This window comes from Ambystoma mexicanum, chromosome 1q, assembly GCF_040938575.1.
Source record: "Ambystoma mexicanum isolate Mex_15411 chromosome 1q, UKY_AmexF1_1, whole genome shotgun sequence".
In the NCBI taxonomy this organism is placed as follows: Eukaryota; Metazoa; Chordata; class Amphibia; order Caudata; family Ambystomatidae; genus Ambystoma; species Ambystoma mexicanum.
Genome location: NC_090922.1, coordinates 847,698,418 through 847,716,555, shown reverse-complemented (window position 1 = coordinate 847,716,555; position 18,138 = coordinate 847,698,418). Strand labels below are relative to the sequence as shown.

Here is an 18,138-nt window from a genome sequence, read left to right as displayed (position 1 = left end):
TAAAAGATAATGAGATGACATGGGATGCTTGCATCTCAAGGATTGTTTCCATGGGCAGACCGATGAACAAAGGGCTGGTCCAGACTATGATGACATGAACAAGCACTGAGATTGGACACCTCCATATGGCTGTAGTCCAAACCCTTAGACATACATCGACTGTCTCAGAAAATGTGCTTTATCTGACATAATCAAGAAACAACATACAACTAAACAGAACATCACCTCCCAAGAAAGAAGGTCAATCAGAACATTCCAAACAAACTAGCACATCATTATAGAACATGCAGACAAGGGTGAAGCTGTTGTGGTCATGTATATACAGAAATATATATGGGCAGAGGCATACAGACAACTTCTTAACACAGGGTATTGGCAGGAAATCAGTTATAACCGTACCAGGACTACAAATAAATTATAGAACAAATCATTAAATCATATCATAGCATGGTGGAGGAACACCTTCAGCATCTGATACCACACAATGTGTCTCCTGCGGCATTCTATATGCTCCCAAAGATCCACAAACCAGGAAATCAGGGCACCTAATCAACTCTGTGGTCCATCAATTAACAGAAGCTTGGTCTGGATATATTGAATCCATCCTACAACCTCTGGGGATGGGCACAAAAGGACACAACACATTTCCTCAGGAAGATTTAAGAGGAAGAGCATGTACCAATAGATGCACTACTGGCCACAGAGTATAATCCAACATTCCACAGGAACATCGAACAGCTGGAATTTGATTGGGCATTGAGAACCCCCAGAAATGCCCTGCTTCAATATAAAGACAGTGAAACCACAAAAAGAATAACCTTGGTTGTTACATATCTTCCAGCACCAACACAACTGAACAAAATTGTTAAGGACCTACAATCAATATTAAACATAAATGAGGAGCTGATAGACATCTTGAAGGAAACCCCTTTAAGTACATACAAGCAACCAAAAAATCTAGCACAGTACCTCATCAGAAGCACATTTCTACCAGATCAAGAACAAAGAAGACAGGTAACAAATACATCCAATGTTAGGAGATGTACAACTTGCTAACACATCTGCACCAAATCAGCTGTAACAACCAAACATTTTGATAGAAAGGACACGCAATTGGAAATCTTTCAGTGCGGTATATCTCATCCAATGCAAGAAATGCCCAAAAGGAAAATATGATAGTGAGACTTGCAAGAAACTGTGTGAAAGAATGAACCTGCATTGACACCCTGTTTTGATTACAAAACAGAAACTCAACACTTCACACAGGATGTGCACTATGACAAATGCTTGGATGTCACAACTTCTCCCCGAGGGGGAGCCCCTTCCCATGTGCCCAGGGAGGTGAGGTTGGTACCTAATAATCCTTCAGGGGCTGTTACTTAGTGGGAGGATCTCATGGGGAGAGACTCCCCCAACAGCGACCATCGAAGGGAAACGCGGTATGCCCACCCTTCATCACCTCCACTCACCACCGACAGATCCTTCTATCCCTTCATTCAACCCCCTGTAAACCACACTTCCATTTGTTTCTTTAGCATTAATAACCTGGAAGATACTGGGAAGAAGACAAATAGAGTTGACCGTAGAAAGATCTCCCTAGAAGATACTGGGATGAGGAAGAGCAGAGGTGACTATAGAAAGATCTCCCTGGAAGACTGAGAGGAGGAGGACATGCCGATCAGTGAGGGGTCGTCAAGAGAACATACTCACGCATTGCAGTTGTTTTGATAGTTTGAACACAAAAACAAAAGAAGGACTTACCTTTGAGAGAAGCCCTTCCTGGGGGAACCACAAGCGAGGGAACAGAGCACCTGGAAGGAGCCAGTGAGTGCGGCAGGAATGAGGGAACTGAGACATCCCTGTTCGCTCCAGCAAAGAGGAACAGGAAGGAAGCCTTGCCAGGAAAAGTTCTTGGTGCAAGAAGAACCTGGTTGGTGCATGCAAGCCATAACACACATGCAGATGGAAGAGCCACACTGTGGGAATGCGGCAGCTTGCCAGAAAGCCAGGGAAGCCAGGGAAATACCAAAGCTGAAGCTCAGAGATCCCAAGACCAACTGGAGGAAGCCAGCAAGAACCCTAAAAGTGTATATAGGTTGGTGGGAAGGTTGGTAAGGCTATGAAGGACCTATGGAAAACTCCAAGAGTTGGGGTTAGGAAGGAAACCTTGACAAAGAAACCCAAATAAACAGGAAGATTCATCCAAGTCGTCTTCTTCATGTACCTGGCAGAAGAGTGAACCAGGTCTATCAAAACCCAGAGGAACTTTTGCCCATCATATTATCATCTTCTTTGTGGCAGTATGTGGCAGGAGAGTGAACCAGGTCTTCCAAAACCCAGAGGAACCTTGGGCAGTCATCTTATTCGGGGCAGTTCATGGCAGGAGAGAGAACCAGGTCTGCCATAAACCAGAGGACCTTTTTTCAGTCATCTTCTTCATGACAGTACCCGGCAGAAAAGTAAACCAGGACTGCCATATCCTGAGAAAGGCAAGGGGGAGGGAGACATGACCCCTATGGTTGTGACTGTAACAAGAAGCTTGAGAGGAACCAAGGGAAGGGAGGCATTCCCCCAGCAATTGTGAATTTTAATATAAAACCTGAGAATGGCATGGGGAAGGGAGACATTCCCCCTCTGGTTGTGAACTGTAACAAGAAGCCTGAGAAGGGGCAGACGAAGGAAGGCATTCCCCCAGCAGTTGTGAATTGTGATAAGATGCATGAGAAAAGCCAGGGGAAGGGGGACATTCTCCTATACAGTTGTGAACTGTAACAAGAAGCCTGAGAAGGGCCAGGCAAAGGGAGATATTCAGCCGGCTGTTATGAATTGTAATAAGAAGCCTTAGAAAGACCAGAAGAAGGGAGTTATTCCCCTCGGGTGTTGTAAAAACATGAGACCAAGTGAAGAGAGAGTCCAGGGGAAGGAAGTTATTTCCCCTGGCTGTGTGCAGAGGAAAAATACAGACAGTCAGAGACCTGGAGAAGGGTGTCATTCTCTTGGAAACAGAGTTTACAAGATACCTGGAAAAGGGATGCATTTTCCAGTAACCCAGGAGTGAAAAGTAACTATGAGCAATAAGGAATGTTGATGTTTGCGCTGGAATTTTACCCTTTGAGTTGAACTGAGAACTTTTCTGCTTCTTTGACATTACAACATGGAACTTTGATGTGTACCTTGAAAAGGGATTGAGACCTGAGGTAAAAGTCCCACCTGCAATTGGAACTGTTATCCATAGTCCAGAAGAAGGGAGTCATTCTTCTAGACCAAGAAGATCCACTGCCTCTTGAGTTTAGTTACAAGTTTAAGCGATAGAAGCAGGGGTTTGAGACAATATGGTGGACTCTGATTTACACAGATAGGCTGACTGAATGCTTATTATTTTAGTTGAGGTAGGGAAACCCCTCTCAGGGTTAGTGATAGGTAGGTATTCTCTTTATTTTGTCATACAATAAAAGTGCATGCCAACAAACATTCCACCTCTGTGTCAGTCTCCTCCTTCTGCATCCCTAGAGCACACACTGCAGGAACTCTTAGTGATGGTACTGACACGTGGCACACAAAGAAGAACATGGGAACATGGTAGCTCAAGTACTTGAAGATTCTCAACTTGAAAATACTGGTCTGGACATAGACAACAGATGTATATCACACTCTGGCACACTTTCAGCCAAGGCAACCGAATCAACAGAACCAGAATATGACCAACCTTTACCAACTCTAACATATGAATTTTGGACACAATATTTTGGCGCCCCCGAATGAGTAAGGGCACAGGCATCATGTATGGTGATTTTGCATGTCTGAGTACAAATGATTGGCAAGAAGTGAAGTGAGTGGGCACCACTTAATGATAAATCCACGTCTCTTTGGTAATCAAAATTGTAAACAAAAGGAGACTTTTTCAAACAATTTATAAAAGGAGCTGGCTGCGACGAGTTTGGAGACACCCAAACTCAAAATACACGTGAAGCAAAAGACCAGGTGATATACCAAGTCACGTAGCCGCTCTCTTATATAACCCAGACTGGGTGTGTGTTACTGTCAGTTCGACTGGGTAGTAAAAAAAATATCTCAAGTTTAGAGAAGACAAAAACTGAAACCAAACAAATGAGCCCCTGAGCCACTTGCCTTGTCAGAGTGAGTGATTGAGTTTAGTTGAAACATCTGCTTTGAAGATATTAACACTGTAACAAGACCATCAAGGCTCAATTCCAGATACAAGACACGGAACAGAACCTTCAGCTTCACTCAATCAGGCCATTGATCGAGACAGTCCAGCCAACTCCAAGCAGTTAATCTCTCGCTTGAACCATTGGTGACTTGAAATTTTGCTTGAGATTGGCAAGCCATCTGTAATGCATTGCCATCTGGTGAGGGTGAGAAAGCCCTGCATGTTTTACATTTATATTAAGGATTAAAAAGATGCAGGTAATCCATCACAGAAATGGTGGTCTGATAATAAGGCAAAACAAAAGAGCTGATGGCTGGAAGGTTTAGAATGAATCTTAATCTCTGGCATTGCTCTGGGCAACCCTCCAGACCATCATTCTTTGCCTATCAAGCCATCACAAAAGTGGAAAGACTATATGCAAATCAGGCTTGTTCTGATAATAAACCGCTATTTCATAAAAGGTCCATGTGAAAACCGTAGTCAACACGTGCCCTGCTGCATCAGTCTCCTGATCTGCAGCACCTGCTCTCCAGTGGCACAGGGAAAGTTTGAAGGTCAAATGTTCCCTGGTTGACAGCTGGTGCAACAGAAAGCCAGAGATGTGGCTTAATTAATTATTTATCAGTCACCATACCAAAAACAACAGGTATGGCTTATGATAAGAGTTTACCTTGCCACCACAATTACAGTGCCACAGTTATGATGGTTTGGATCAAGGGTGAAGAAAACGTGTCAACACTGTGAGCTCAGGTCAGCAATGGAACAGCAATGTGGATTCATGACTAGCCTGTCTGCCAGCCTGCCTGTCTCAGCATCAACAAGTGAGAAAATGGCAGGATGCTGTTCCTCTCTAGAGTCTCTGAGAGGCAGGATATCACCTCCCTTCAAGCATGGAAAATATCACCAGGAGGTCTCCTGGATACCATACTTCAAAGACACGCAACCATAAAAGAAGGCCATCCTCTCAATAGGATGTTACATTCCAAAGAGGCGTTCAAAGTGTAGGCTTTGGAAGAGGATGAGGCTTGAGTAGCCTTAAATGGAAGAAGGGAAACTGCTAAAGGGTTCTGCTATCTTTCCATCCTGTCCCTATCACTTCCTGTGGAACAAAAGCACTCTGAGTAAGAAGCAAAAAGAAGGCAAAAGTAACTTGTCACAGTGGCAGGTATTAGACCCCTTACAGCAGCTTGCTTTTGTCCAACCCCCTGTGGCCTTTTACCTTCATAAGGAAGGGGTCTCTGACACTTGAGTTGATTCATCTTGGACTTTTAAGAAGAATATAAAAATTCATTGGACATCTATTGGGAGTGCACTCCATTCCAAAGCCCTCTGCCAGATGTGAAGATTGAGTGTTCCAAGGTAGAGGTGAGCTCTGTCCCCTAACCATCCCCAGTGAACATTGGGAGTGACTTGCTGTTGGACCAAGGCCTTCTATCTGCTAGCTTCACCTGGCACCCAGGCTCCTCACTGGAGGTGAAGGAGTCCTGCCAGTGCATGATAAGCTCCCTGGACTGGGGTGAAGATGGAAAGGGCTCACGTTCACCAATAACCCTTGATTGGGAATCTCAGCACCAGAGAAGCCAAAGCAGCTAGATTCCTGTGCTCTGCCACTTCCAACTATCTTTGAGCCAGAGTTGACTGCTTTTGTTGACTTAAAAAACATTCAGAACCCACGTGCTGCCTTTGGCACTCTCTTCAAATCTTCAAACGACTATTTGATTCATTGAAGTTGCTTGCCGCCATGCTGTGCGAGCAGAGTCCATTGCTGTTCCAGGTTAAACAAGACGCTCATCGCTGCAGAAGTCTTTGAACCACTGCGTCTTCAAACAGCACCTGGAACCACCAAGATCTTCACATTGTGTTCACATCAATCCTGACTCAGTGATGACTCACTGCTTGGATCAACGTGGCTCACCGCCTTTGAGACTGAATTGCCCTACAAGCACTGCGCTGAGAAGCCCACTTCAAAGCTGTTGAACATCCAAAAAAGAATACATTAAGGTAATTTTGAGTGACCCAGACACCCTGGTCCACTTTTTGGTCTGTAGTAACTGCTAAACCACCATTTTGCACCTGTTTTTTCAAAGATATATCCTTTTAAAAGTGATAGTGTTGCAATTGCTCCCTCTTCACCATGCTTTACCCAGAGTGCCGTCTTAGCCATGTTCAGCATTTTCTGTGTTCTTTTTACATAACATAGGTTTTCGCTAGTGTTTTTGTAGTCAGTTATTTTCAAATTGGTATGTTGTAGTAAAGTATATATACTTTTATAGAACCTTGAGTGGACATTCCTTTATTTTGAAGTCTTGTACTATTGCTGTTGGGGTTGTCCTCACATCCGCAGCTCTCTTAAGAGAATAACCTGCTTGTGGCCCACATTACAACAAAAGGCAAAGGAGGTACACGTTTTGACTGTGCTTGTTTCAAGTCAATGATTGTGGCCATTTTGTCACGCCATCATCAAAAAATGAATGCAGAAAACCTGTCGGCAGGGTGTCCTTTCCCAGCCATCCTAGGCACCCAGACCCCTGGCATACCTTGGACCCTACGGACTGGTTAGGTCTCTATGCCCTGCCCTGGGCAAAGACATGTACGATATTATTTTCGCTTTGTAGTTCCCTTTCTCCTTCACATTTGTTCATATTTTAGAAATCCCACTCACAGAACTGTTCCCTGTTTAACTTCCTGCCTATAAATATGTATCCTGCCTTTATTACTGGGTGTTTTTCCACGCAGGCGGGGGGGTTCCGGGGGGGGTGATCTGTGTCTTTAATACACTTTAAGTGTATTTTTATAGGACCTTGCTTGGGAATTATGCTTATTATATTATGCTTATTTATGTGCTTACCCTGCTGTTTTTGTTTGAAAGATGTCAGTTCTGATCCACGTCTGTGGAGAGTATAGCCTGTCATTGGCCCACCTAGCTAAATAGAACCAAATGAGGTATACTATCTACTTGTATCCATTTAACCTTTAAGACAGAACCACCACTGAGTTTTGACATAGCCCATAGATGCCTCTGAACCCTTGTACTTCTTCTGGCCAGACTAGGATACGGCTGAGTTAAGGGCTGTGATGAAGACTGACCAGGATTCTTCCTTGGAAGTAAGAAGTTTAGGATAGTGAGATTTGCACCTGTGGCAGATGTAAGATTTAGTGCCTGCTAAATGGGGTAAATCAAGGTTGTGGGCAAGGACAAAGAGAGTGAAGGTACAATCGGGATATTGATTGTGAAAGCGAGTGACCAGGGCAGTATTATAGTCAAAAAAGTCTCTTTGAAAGACATGGACTCGGGTGCCAAGATAGAAGAACTAATTTCAAACTAATAGGGAACTGGTGTGTTGGCTTTACATTTGCGTTTGGTGAAAGGGGATGTCTGGGAGGGCGAGCAAAGTTCGGTACAGTAATGTTCAAATGGAGAAGGAAGTGGTCAGAAGCAGAGGAGCCTATAGTGAAGTCCATGAAAGTGAAAGTGGGAAGAGGAAGATGAGGTTCAATGAACTGCCTCAATCTTGTGTGGGCAGGTTGCGTAGGTGACCACCGCCATAGAGAGTCGCCACAGGTGGAAGAATCATGTTTGAGATGGTTGGGTAAGGTAAGTATGGTGATACTGAAGTTTCCCATTTACTCAGTTGAAGTCTCAGGTGGTAAGGAGTCAAGGAGAAGGCTGACATCAGGAAAAAAGAGCTGAATGTGTTTGGGGGTCACTAGATGGTGAAACCAGTGAGAGGAGCAGGAGCTCATATGTGGGTACAGCATTGTGCTAAAAGGAAAAAGAAGGTAAGTCAAATGTGTAAGATAGGTAGGTGGGCATATCTTACTGATTATAAGACTGACTCCTCCACTTCTTCCTTTGGGAAGAAGGTGGGGAGGTAGAACAGTTAGTGAGAAGTGTTACATGAGAACACATCTAGGTTTCTATGATGGCCAAGACAGCAAGGATGCATGATGAGAGTCAAAGTATCAAGTGATAATGTGAGACTTATTCCAGAGATATTGGGTATTACAGAGCCTGTGAGTGTAGGGAATGGAAACAAGGTACTCCAGGTGCGATTCCGACCTCGCCGCCCTCAAACGCAAGTGTAGAGCGCAGAGAGGACATGGAGGGCCTCAGGGGCAACCCCTGACAAACTGGCCTGCTGCCTGCTCCAAAGGCAGTACAGGCACTCTGTGCTCTCTAAGAAGAGAGCATACATCCAAGCTCACATCTCTGCGGCATCTAACAACTCGGCTGAACTTTTCAAAATCTGCATGGAGCTGGCCAATCCTGCTACAGTCTCTACCTCTTCTGCTCCGTCCCAGACCCTCTGCATGGCCTCGGCCTCTCATTTGAACACTAAATCTCAGGACATCCTGTCCATCCTCTCTTCCCCCACCTCCTCTTCGTCCTCCTCTACCACTTCTGGACTGTCTGAGGCCATCTCTCCTTCTCCATTCTCCTCCTTTCCCCTATTCAACCCTAATGATGTTTGTAGACAAGTCCAATCTATGAAAGTCTCATCAAAGCAGGTTCTCCCCTGCTTATCCAGGACAATCAAGGACCACATTGATACCCTTGCTCCAGCCTAGGATGATTTCTGCAATCACTCCTTTGCCACTGGAACTTTCCCCTCCCCCTTAAGCACTCTCTTGTGAACCCCTTCTAAAGAAGCTCTCTGCTGATCCTTCATCTCTGGCTAACTGTCACCCGATCACAATCACTCCTTTCCTGTGCAAACTCTTGGGAAAGCTGGCCATCTCCCAGCTTAATCTACATACTGAATCTGTTGGCTGCCTCTATGACCACTAGTCTGGCTTCAGAGCTGCAAGAAGCACAGAAACTGCTCCCCTGAACACCTGGGAAGACTTGCTCTCCATTCTTGACTTTACTCACCCTTCTGTCCTCATTCCCCTTGATCTATCCTCTGCTTTTGACACGGTCAACTATGCTATTCTGCTCAATAGTCTCCGGGACAACCTTGGCATTACTGATCATTCCCTGGCCTGGTTGACCTCCTTTCTCAACAACCGACCCTCTAATGTCCAACTGGTGTCTTTCCTCTCTTCTATCTCTACTTGTGATGTTCCCCAGGGGTCTAACATGGCTATTCAACCAATACCTGGCCCACCACATTGCTACTTTCTGCTCCAATTTTCATTGTTAAGCAGATTACACTTGGCTTTCTTTCAGGCTCCCTCAGCCACCTCTGCTTCTACTCTCATACCAGACTGTCTGGCCACAATTCAGGAATGGTGTGCCGCCAATGATCTCTGAATTAATGTCAGTAAGATTGAGATCCTCCTCAATGGGACACCTGCTACCCCCTTTCCTCTCTCTCTCTCTCTCTCTAGCCGCCCACTTTGGGCCCTCTTCCTGCTCCTTCCTGTGAGGCTAAGAACCTTGGTGTCAGCTTCAACTCCACCCTCTCCTTCTTTCCTCACATCTCTGATGGCTCGAACTTTCAGCTGCACCTTCTCAGAGGTTTTCATCCTTTTCCCACTTTCCCCCAGAAGCTCACTGTCTCTAGGCTAGACTGTTGCAACAGCCTCTTTCTAAATCTTCCTGCCTCTACCCTTCGACCTTTACTACTTGTCCAGATCAGGGTTGCAAGACTTGTCCTTGGCCTCAAGGCGAGGGATTGTATCTCTCCAGCTTTGATCAACTTCAAGACCATCTGCATTCTGGGGCCTCAAGCCACTCTACCTCCAACTTTCTCTTCCAAAACATCTTCCTTCTTGTGCTCTCTGCTCATCCACCTCCAACTATCTGAGGGTCAGATGCTTCTCCAAGCAGTGGGTTGGTGATGTATCTTTCTCCTCAGCTGGGACCTCCATCTGGAAGAGCCTCCCTGCCTCTCTCAAACTTGAGCAGAACCACCTCCGGTTCCGGAAGCAACTCAAGGACTTCCTTTTGGCTTCTGCTTTCTCTCTTTCTTTCCCCTGCTGATGTACCTGACTGCTTCACACACTGGTCACCTGGTCACTCTCTGAACTCGGGCCCAGGCTCCTGCATGTCCAGTTGCCCTCACACTGCTTCCAGGCTCCCCAGCACTTAAAGATCTATATCTGCAACCCTACAGTCCCTTCTCTCTGCACTTATGAACCACCCACTCGCTGCACTTGTGAATTAACGTCACTTCCCCCTTCCCCTGGCACTTCTCCCCTTTCCTCTTCCCCACACTTGCACGATCTGAATGACACAGAGCCTAGCAATATTGTTATTGTGTCCTCCATTGTTTCCCCCTCCTTTTCTTGTTACACCTTAGAAACAATTGTGTATAGGCGCATTATAAATGCCACATCCTATCATATTGTAAGAGAGGATGAGGAAAGAATGTTAATTGTAGATGGGGGAAATAGATGAGTGTGGGCTGCTGGTGTTCGAGTGAGCAGAGCCACTGTGGTGCTTTGTGTGCATGATTCAAAGGACAGAAATAGAAGACAATAGGTGAAGAAGAGCTGCTGTGACATAATACAAGGTTATGTGTAAAATCCCTCTCTGAAGTGCAGGAAGAGTGTTTTGAAAAGGACGGTAAGAGTGAGGATCTGGTGAAGGTGGTGATACTAAGAAACATAGTGTGTGTTAAACCAGTAGTGACCAACGCAATTAGTAACAGGGAGGTAGTTATCCATACACTCAATAAAAGGGCAATAGCTACTGAAAGTATTAATATAGGGTTACTAGGGCCAATACTGTTAAATGCAATGTCCATAGAGACCAACACAACAAATAAGAAGCCATAGTATTCCCCATAGTTACATAAGAGGTCTGTAGAAACCAACACAAATAATAACAGGCCAGTAATGACCAACACAAATTAGAAGAGGCCGCTAGTGGCCAATACATTTGAATACATTGTGAGTAGTGACCAATACAATCAATAAAAAGTCAGTTGGGGGTCAATTGGGTGAGGGAGCAAAGGATTTGTGTAGGCAGGATAGTGAGGAGAGAGGGTCAACAATGGTCAGAGAGTTTTATTTGTATTTGTATTTAGTTTATTTACATAGCGCGCCAGGCCCAAAGGCATTTGGCTGCATATCTTGTGAAAGCAAATTAGATACAGGAAAAAAAGGTGGCTCCACCAGTTTGCCGACAGCATGCGGGTAGAGCTACAGTACGACTTGTATAGGTACAGTATGATATACAATAAAGCAGGTACAGGCAAGAAAGATATACAAAAGGTTACGCTAGAAGTACAATCATGATAATGTGGGCGGTTCACAAGCAGATACATTATGTAAATACAGGAGATATGTACAATGAGGAATACGAGCATTATATGCAAGTAAACTGTACAGAAGATGTGTTACAGGATGAGCTTGGTGTTTTTGGCAGCCAGTTTAAGACCAGGGTTGAGGAGCAATGTTAAGGCATTTTATGAAATCTTTTTGGGGTACATTAGAAAGATCTACCCCATGTCCTTGGTAGTGCGCTCTAACTTCATATTGAGACATTATTAAATAATAGCAAACATAATAATAACAAGGGGTTAATATAGTGCCTCATGCCAGATTCATCCCACTTGTAAGCACTTTAATAATAGATGGTATTAAGAAAATGAAATGCACTTAATACATCAACCTTGAAAGGATAAATGGATGAGTCATCCCGTTTGGGATTCTCCTAACTGGTAAAGTACAGTTTGGCCCTCCACTTGGGCTTCCTCCCAGAGGACACTTAGTAGTTTGTGGCAGTCATTGGACATTCTTTGTGTCTTTCCCGACTTTCCAAGCGCCCTGACATTAAACCCAGATATTACATTGTAAAGTGAAAATAGGTATTTGTATTTTTGTATTTGTTTATTTGTATTGCGCACCTTGCCCTAGTGCATTGTAAGAGGATTCAATTCAAAACTACAGCTAAGTCAACGCCTAGTCTATAATACTGAATGAAAACCCTTATTGATATATCTTTATGTCCAGTTCATGCGTTCTGGATGACTACCCCTATATAACACCCCTCTCTCAGAATCCCCCTGACCCCACTGAGCCAAGAAGTAGTTCTGTTTTGCAAGTTAAAAGGTTTATTTGAGAAGTAAAGCAATATATATCTATCACACTTTATAATAAATTAATAATTGAATATCACACTTAATCTGAGATGATAAAGATTAACAACGGAGAATCTGGCACTAGCGCACTTCTTGATAATCACTAAGGAGTTGACATGAAATGGATAAGATAGCAACAATACTTTTATGGTTTCAAATGGATGCAATGTGGAATGAAATGCAGTAAAGAAAATAACTTGATAGGATTTCAGCAAAGACAATGTAATCACTTTCTTGCACAATTCACCCCCCCCTTTTATGCTATGCAAGGAAAGGGAAGGAAGGCACACAATTCTCAGAAATGCAATTCAAATGTAATTCAGTTCGCCCAGCAATTTAGACTACAGAAGTTGAAAACACAGGCAAAATGCTTTGATATGTGCTGGCAATGAAGTGAAAAATATGCTAAAATGCTTTTAATTCCCTCTAGGAGGTTCAGGGTGAGTGTAATCAAGTTAATATTAGTCCAGGCTCACACTAGCAATGATTCAGGGATAATTAGCAGGTTAAACGAATTTCTGGCAAATGGAAGGCAAGCAGCAGCAGATTTTTACACGTGGAGAAATTGGCAAATCGCGGTAAATTCGCGAGTGCGTTTTTCACGATTGCGGCAAAACTATAGGGGGTAGAAATGCGGTTCTAGGTTCGTAGGAAAGCCACGATTCTCAGCTTTCAGAGGAAAGTTACTGCAAGTCTCTAGCACAAACGGTCACGGAGATATGAGCGATTAAATAAAGGTCGTTTTTCAGATTTGAAATTTTAAAGTTAAAAAAAAAGACAAGTGCAGCTTGCAACTAGAAAATGACAAGTGACAGCTTTACAAATGACAGGTGACAGTTAGGAGACAGTTCTACTTAGATTAAAATAGGATTGAATTATATTATTTTAACTAAGAGATTGGTTCTGCACAGTTTGCTAGGTACTCACACTATATTCTTGAGTTAAATGGGCCACCCCACGGATCTGGTCAGGTTTTAAACTGGACTCTGGTCTCTGCACTTCACAGTGATCTGGGTCAGCTCTCTCTGGTTCTGCTAACAGCGGTCTGGGTCTGCTCTCTCTCTGGATTCTGGAGATTTGATAGATTTGAAGTCTCTATGTTTGCTCTCTGAAGGTTGATGGAGGTAAAGTATGGATTTTCCAGCAGAGCGTCCCGCAGCAAATGGATTTGAAGGTCCCTATCTGTCCTGTCTCTCTGCTTTTATGTGTTTTGAAAATGGGTGTGTGTGAGCAGCATCACTAGCCAGCCCCTCTCCACTTATCATTGGCCAAGCTTTCATTTCTCCCCTGATTGGGGGAGCTAAGTTGTGTCAGAGTGATGTCAATTTACAGCCTGCAGAGAGTCCACTCCTCCTGTCAACTTGCACAAAAATCTAGATTTGAACCAAATACATATTTGCAGAGGTACATATTGTTTTAAAATCATATGCACCCATCATGCATTACAGGAGGTATACCCTGTTCCAACTCTGCTCTTCCTGGGGGCTTGCATTCAGAAATGCAACTGGTTTGCAATATCAGATTTTTCTCCAGATTTGTACACATGTACACGGCCTGTCCATACATACTCCAGTAAATTTTCATTTGTCTAACCTAAACACAGTGTCTGTAATATTAACAATTAGCAGGATTTTGCCCCAGAACATCACACAAACTGGAGTTTGGGCTTGAATTGAAGGTACATTTTTTAAATTAAGGCTCTCAAAGTTATACATTTCTGTCATTTGATTACAAAGAGTTATCAGTGTTTTTGTAAAATATATATTTTGCTTTCAAGTCAGTTCTCAGAGTGTTGGAGTCCGCCTCCAAGACTTGGGTGGGTCAGTCACAGGTGTCTTCTGGCAGGCAGGCCTTTGTTGACATTAAACAGTCAAAATCAACATATTCCTTTCAGAGGAAAGGAGCCATTGTGTGGTCTCTGGGAAGCTGAGATCAGGAGGCCAGGGAGCCACTTTGCATTTAATTAACAGAACCCTGTGATTTCCTGGCTTCTTGTGTTGAGTTCTGAAGTGTCAAGAGTTCTCAGGACAGGCAACCCCTTTGAACTTTTAATGAATAAGACCCCTTTCTTTGCACTAGACAGTTTTGCAAGACAGCTCTCCTGTCAGAGTTTAGACCACTAGTGCCACCTTGAGGATTTTGTTGTTACTGCATGCATTTTTGGGATCTTTCTTGGATTAATGCATTCTAAACAGGAATGGTTCTTACATGGTAGTAAATCCTTGCTTAACATTGTTTTGATGGGGCTCCTTACAGTAAGATGGTTATGTGGAACCCCACAAAAAGGTTGAATCTTTAAAGTGGTCCAATGAGTCACGATTTCAGCAACTTTTTGACATCAGTAACAGTGGATTTGTTAACAAAGACCTTTCTTTACACTGGTGGGTGGCAAGTTAGGTAACCATTTTGGTGTGCGCACAACTGCGCAGCTCTCCTGGATTCTGGGATGAAATGATGGGCGGCGACAGCGCATCCCCATCTTTACCCACTCCAATGATTTATTTTTGTTCTGGGGTAAAATGATGGGCAGCGACAGCTTAATCCCCATATTTACCCCGTCTAATGATTCCACATGGGTCAAAACCCTCCACAGCATCTGGGCGCATTGGTTACAAGAAGATGGTTACATACATGGTAGGAAGTTTCCACATATAGGCACAATCATAACAAGAATAGTAGCAAGGGCAGAAAAACATGTTACATACATGTAGGTGCATCATAGCAAGAAATATCTATAAGGATGACAGATGGAGTAGAGAGTAGCAGGTATTAACGATGCATCTAGCTCAAATAGCCAGAGTTTGATTTTGTTCTTAAATGCGTGGAAAGTCGGTTCTGTTCTGAGTGAAGTGGGTATTGTGTTCCACAGTTTGCTCGCGAGGACTGGGAAGCTTGCTCCCCCGGCAGTCTGCAGCTTGAAGCTAGGTATAGCTAATGTATGCACATAAGCTGACCTCAGTGGTCTGTTAGCAGAATGTCATGTGAATGGATTGCTCTTGGAGGTGATTCAATTGCTCTTAAAAAAGGTGAAACGAGGTATGTGTCTTGATGACAGTGTTACACGGTCTCTTCCTATATGACATACAACAGTAAAGGTTTGGAAAAAGTGATTTCGGGAAGTCACTCATTTTTCTGAAAAAGATACTTAACATCCTTTCTTATTTAGGTCTAAACCTTTTAGTGTTTGATTGAATTTCCACCCCAAATGCATCTCAAACTATATAACAAGTTAAAAAGAAATAGGAAAAACACTCGTGTATTAAGTAACAGCTGTGTGGATAACTTTCCAAGTACTTTATGAACAACCATACCTAACTTTTTGAGGCAGCTTGGCTGGGGCGACCACCCTTCGGGTAGGCACTGCACTTCTTCACGTTCTGTGCCAGTCTGAGTGAGATACCCTGGTGAACACTTGTACTCTGTTTTCTCCATTATCTTGTAATACTCTTTTGTGTTATTAAAAAATCCATTATCCAGCAGAGCCTTGCTGCATTTTTCTGAAATACAAGTAGAGAGATTACAGGAAGAAGGAACACTCAGCATGAACAAGTGTATAACATAGAAAGAATCTGCCACCATTAAAACAGCACAATTCAGCTTGTTTGTGTAGTTCCATGAGCGTCAGAGTAAGAATGGTTGTACTAGAATTAAAAGAGCAATTCGACATTTCACCTCCAACCGCATGCATCCAAAAAAGGCAGAAATTGTAGGGAGAATGCACTTCCTTATAGTTAGTATTGCACGCCGCCTGACACTAAATAAGTTTCTAAAGGTTGTATCCTGAGATTAAGACACCTCAGCAGAGGATTGTGGAGAGAATTATGGAAATCTGTGAATCGTTGTGAATTGTAAAATCTCAAAGTTTGGCCTCATTTCTGACATGAACAACAGTTGGATGTGGCAAATGTTAGTTCAAATGATTCATTCTCCTTAGCTGGAGCCTTAGCTTGCTGGAATTTCTTTCTCTGTTCCATCACCCCTTGCATACAGTATTAAAAGAACATCATTTTGTGGTTTCTTTCAGAAAATAAAGTCTTCAATTCCAAAAACATGTTTTAAAACCAGATTACAGAAACTGTGCGCCAATGCAAGGGCAAAGTTGCACGGTATTAGCACTAGGGCAAAGTTTGCCCAATTTAAAAAAAAAACACTGGCACACACTAGAAAACTACAGCACCATGACAAGGGCAGTGTGGCATATTCAAAGCACCAGGCCAAACATTACCCTAGTGCAAAAAAGATGCATTTCCACTGCATTTTTGCACCAGGGCAAAGTTTTCCCTAGTGCTAATACGGAATGGTATTAGCACTAGGGCAAATTTTGCACTGATGCAAAAATGCATAAAAAATGTATGTTTTTTGCACTAGGACAATTTTTGGCCCGGTGCTTTTAATATGTCTAACTGCACTGGTCATGGTGCAATAGTTTTCTGATGTGTCCCAATGTATTTAAAAATAGGGCAAACTTTGCCCTAGTGCTAATACCGTGCAATTTTGCACTTGCACCAGTGCAAAGTTTCTGTAATCTGGCCCCAGTTCTTTAGGCTGGATCATAAGGAAGGACATAATAAAGGGGCGCAGGTGCTGACCAGAGGCATGAATATTGCTCAAAGCGCGATGCTCCCTTTGAAATCTCCAGTGGTTTTCCCATGATGCAACGGGAATCATGAAAAGCATTTCTGAAAATATTCCTCTGGCTTTGGATTTCTGGTCTCACAACCTTCAGGAACCTTCCTTGCATTACTCCTTTGCATCTGGTTTTCCTAGCAAGCAATCATCTGGCATGCTTTGTCCAGATCTTTCTCGAGTGGGATGGACTGTGCCTCTGTTTAGGTTACCTGGTGTTCTGTTTGTGGCCAGTACAGAGAGAACACCAGGGTGTTGTCTAAATCTGTCTTGTTGGACACCTTGTGTGCACTCTCGCTCCTACCAATGGTGTCATTTATCTCGGAAATATTCAAGGTTATCTGATAACCAATTCCATCAGTCTACCCTGCTATCGCCTCCAGCACTTGACCAGGCCCCCTCCATTTTTTGATTTTACGTAATGCAGGTTCTTTTGTGGGGTGCTGTGTCTCCCTGGTATTTAGAGGTTGTTTCTCCCATAACACCAAGAGAAAACATTTGAGTCCCATCAAATGTAGGTCCGAAGCTGAGCATGTATGGGTGCTCAGTTACTCTGCTGACATTTCCACCACTGAATCTATGAGGCACTTTGGAGCTTCTCTGTGAGATTACCATTACTCCATCTTGGATTTACACGGCTATCCATGCAGCACTTACATTTTGTTACTCAATGTGTACTTTATGCCTGTTTTTTGGGGGCAAAGACCCAACATAGGAGCAAGAGAACTATGGGGGCTAGAATTCCCATGTAAAATGTCCCTATGATATCTGTGAACTCACCTTTGGTTTGCACCCCTAAACTGTTTTTATAAATGCATCCAAATTTCTTAGAGATCTCAGAAGCTATATTTGTGATCTGTGATTTGAGGGCTTCCCCGTGCGTCCATTCTTTACTATATGTGAGTCTCTAGTGTTTCATATGTTAGGTGTATTCGTCCACTGTTTCATGGAAAATAATTAGGTGTACATTATGGGCCCGATTCATGGAATCTTCGGCATGCTTCAAAGTGCTGCTGAAAAGTGACTTTGCACTGCCGATTCGTGGAACTGTGCAACGTGGATTTGTGCTCTGCTAAATCAGTACAAAATCATGTTTGCAGTACAAAATGGCTTTGTGCAGATCGACTTTGTACTGCAAAAATACACTTTTCACAGTTCCATGAATCAGGGTTAGTGTCGGCAGTGCAAAGTCACTTTTCCGCAACCGTGCAAAAACCCCATGAATCAGGCCAGGTTTGTGCAGTGCGGCACTGCCAGTGCCCCGCATGTAGCTTTTTACGAAAAGATTAACACACGTGCCTTGTGTCCTCC

The 18,138-nt window shown here is 43.4% G+C and overlaps 1 protein-coding gene across 1 annotated transcript in view; it reads right to left on the bottom strand.

Moving 5' to 3' along the window:
• Positions 1-18,138, bottom strand: part of F13B (coagulation factor XIII B chain) — a 265,588-nt gene that overhangs the window by 135,955 nt on the left and 111,495 nt on the right. The window contains exon 3 of the mRNA XM_069642698.1: positions 15,513-15,698. Within this exon, the coding sequence (XP_069498799.1) occupies positions 15,513-15,698 (186 nt within the window). The remainder of the gene's footprint in view (positions 1-15,512; positions 15,699-18,138) is intronic.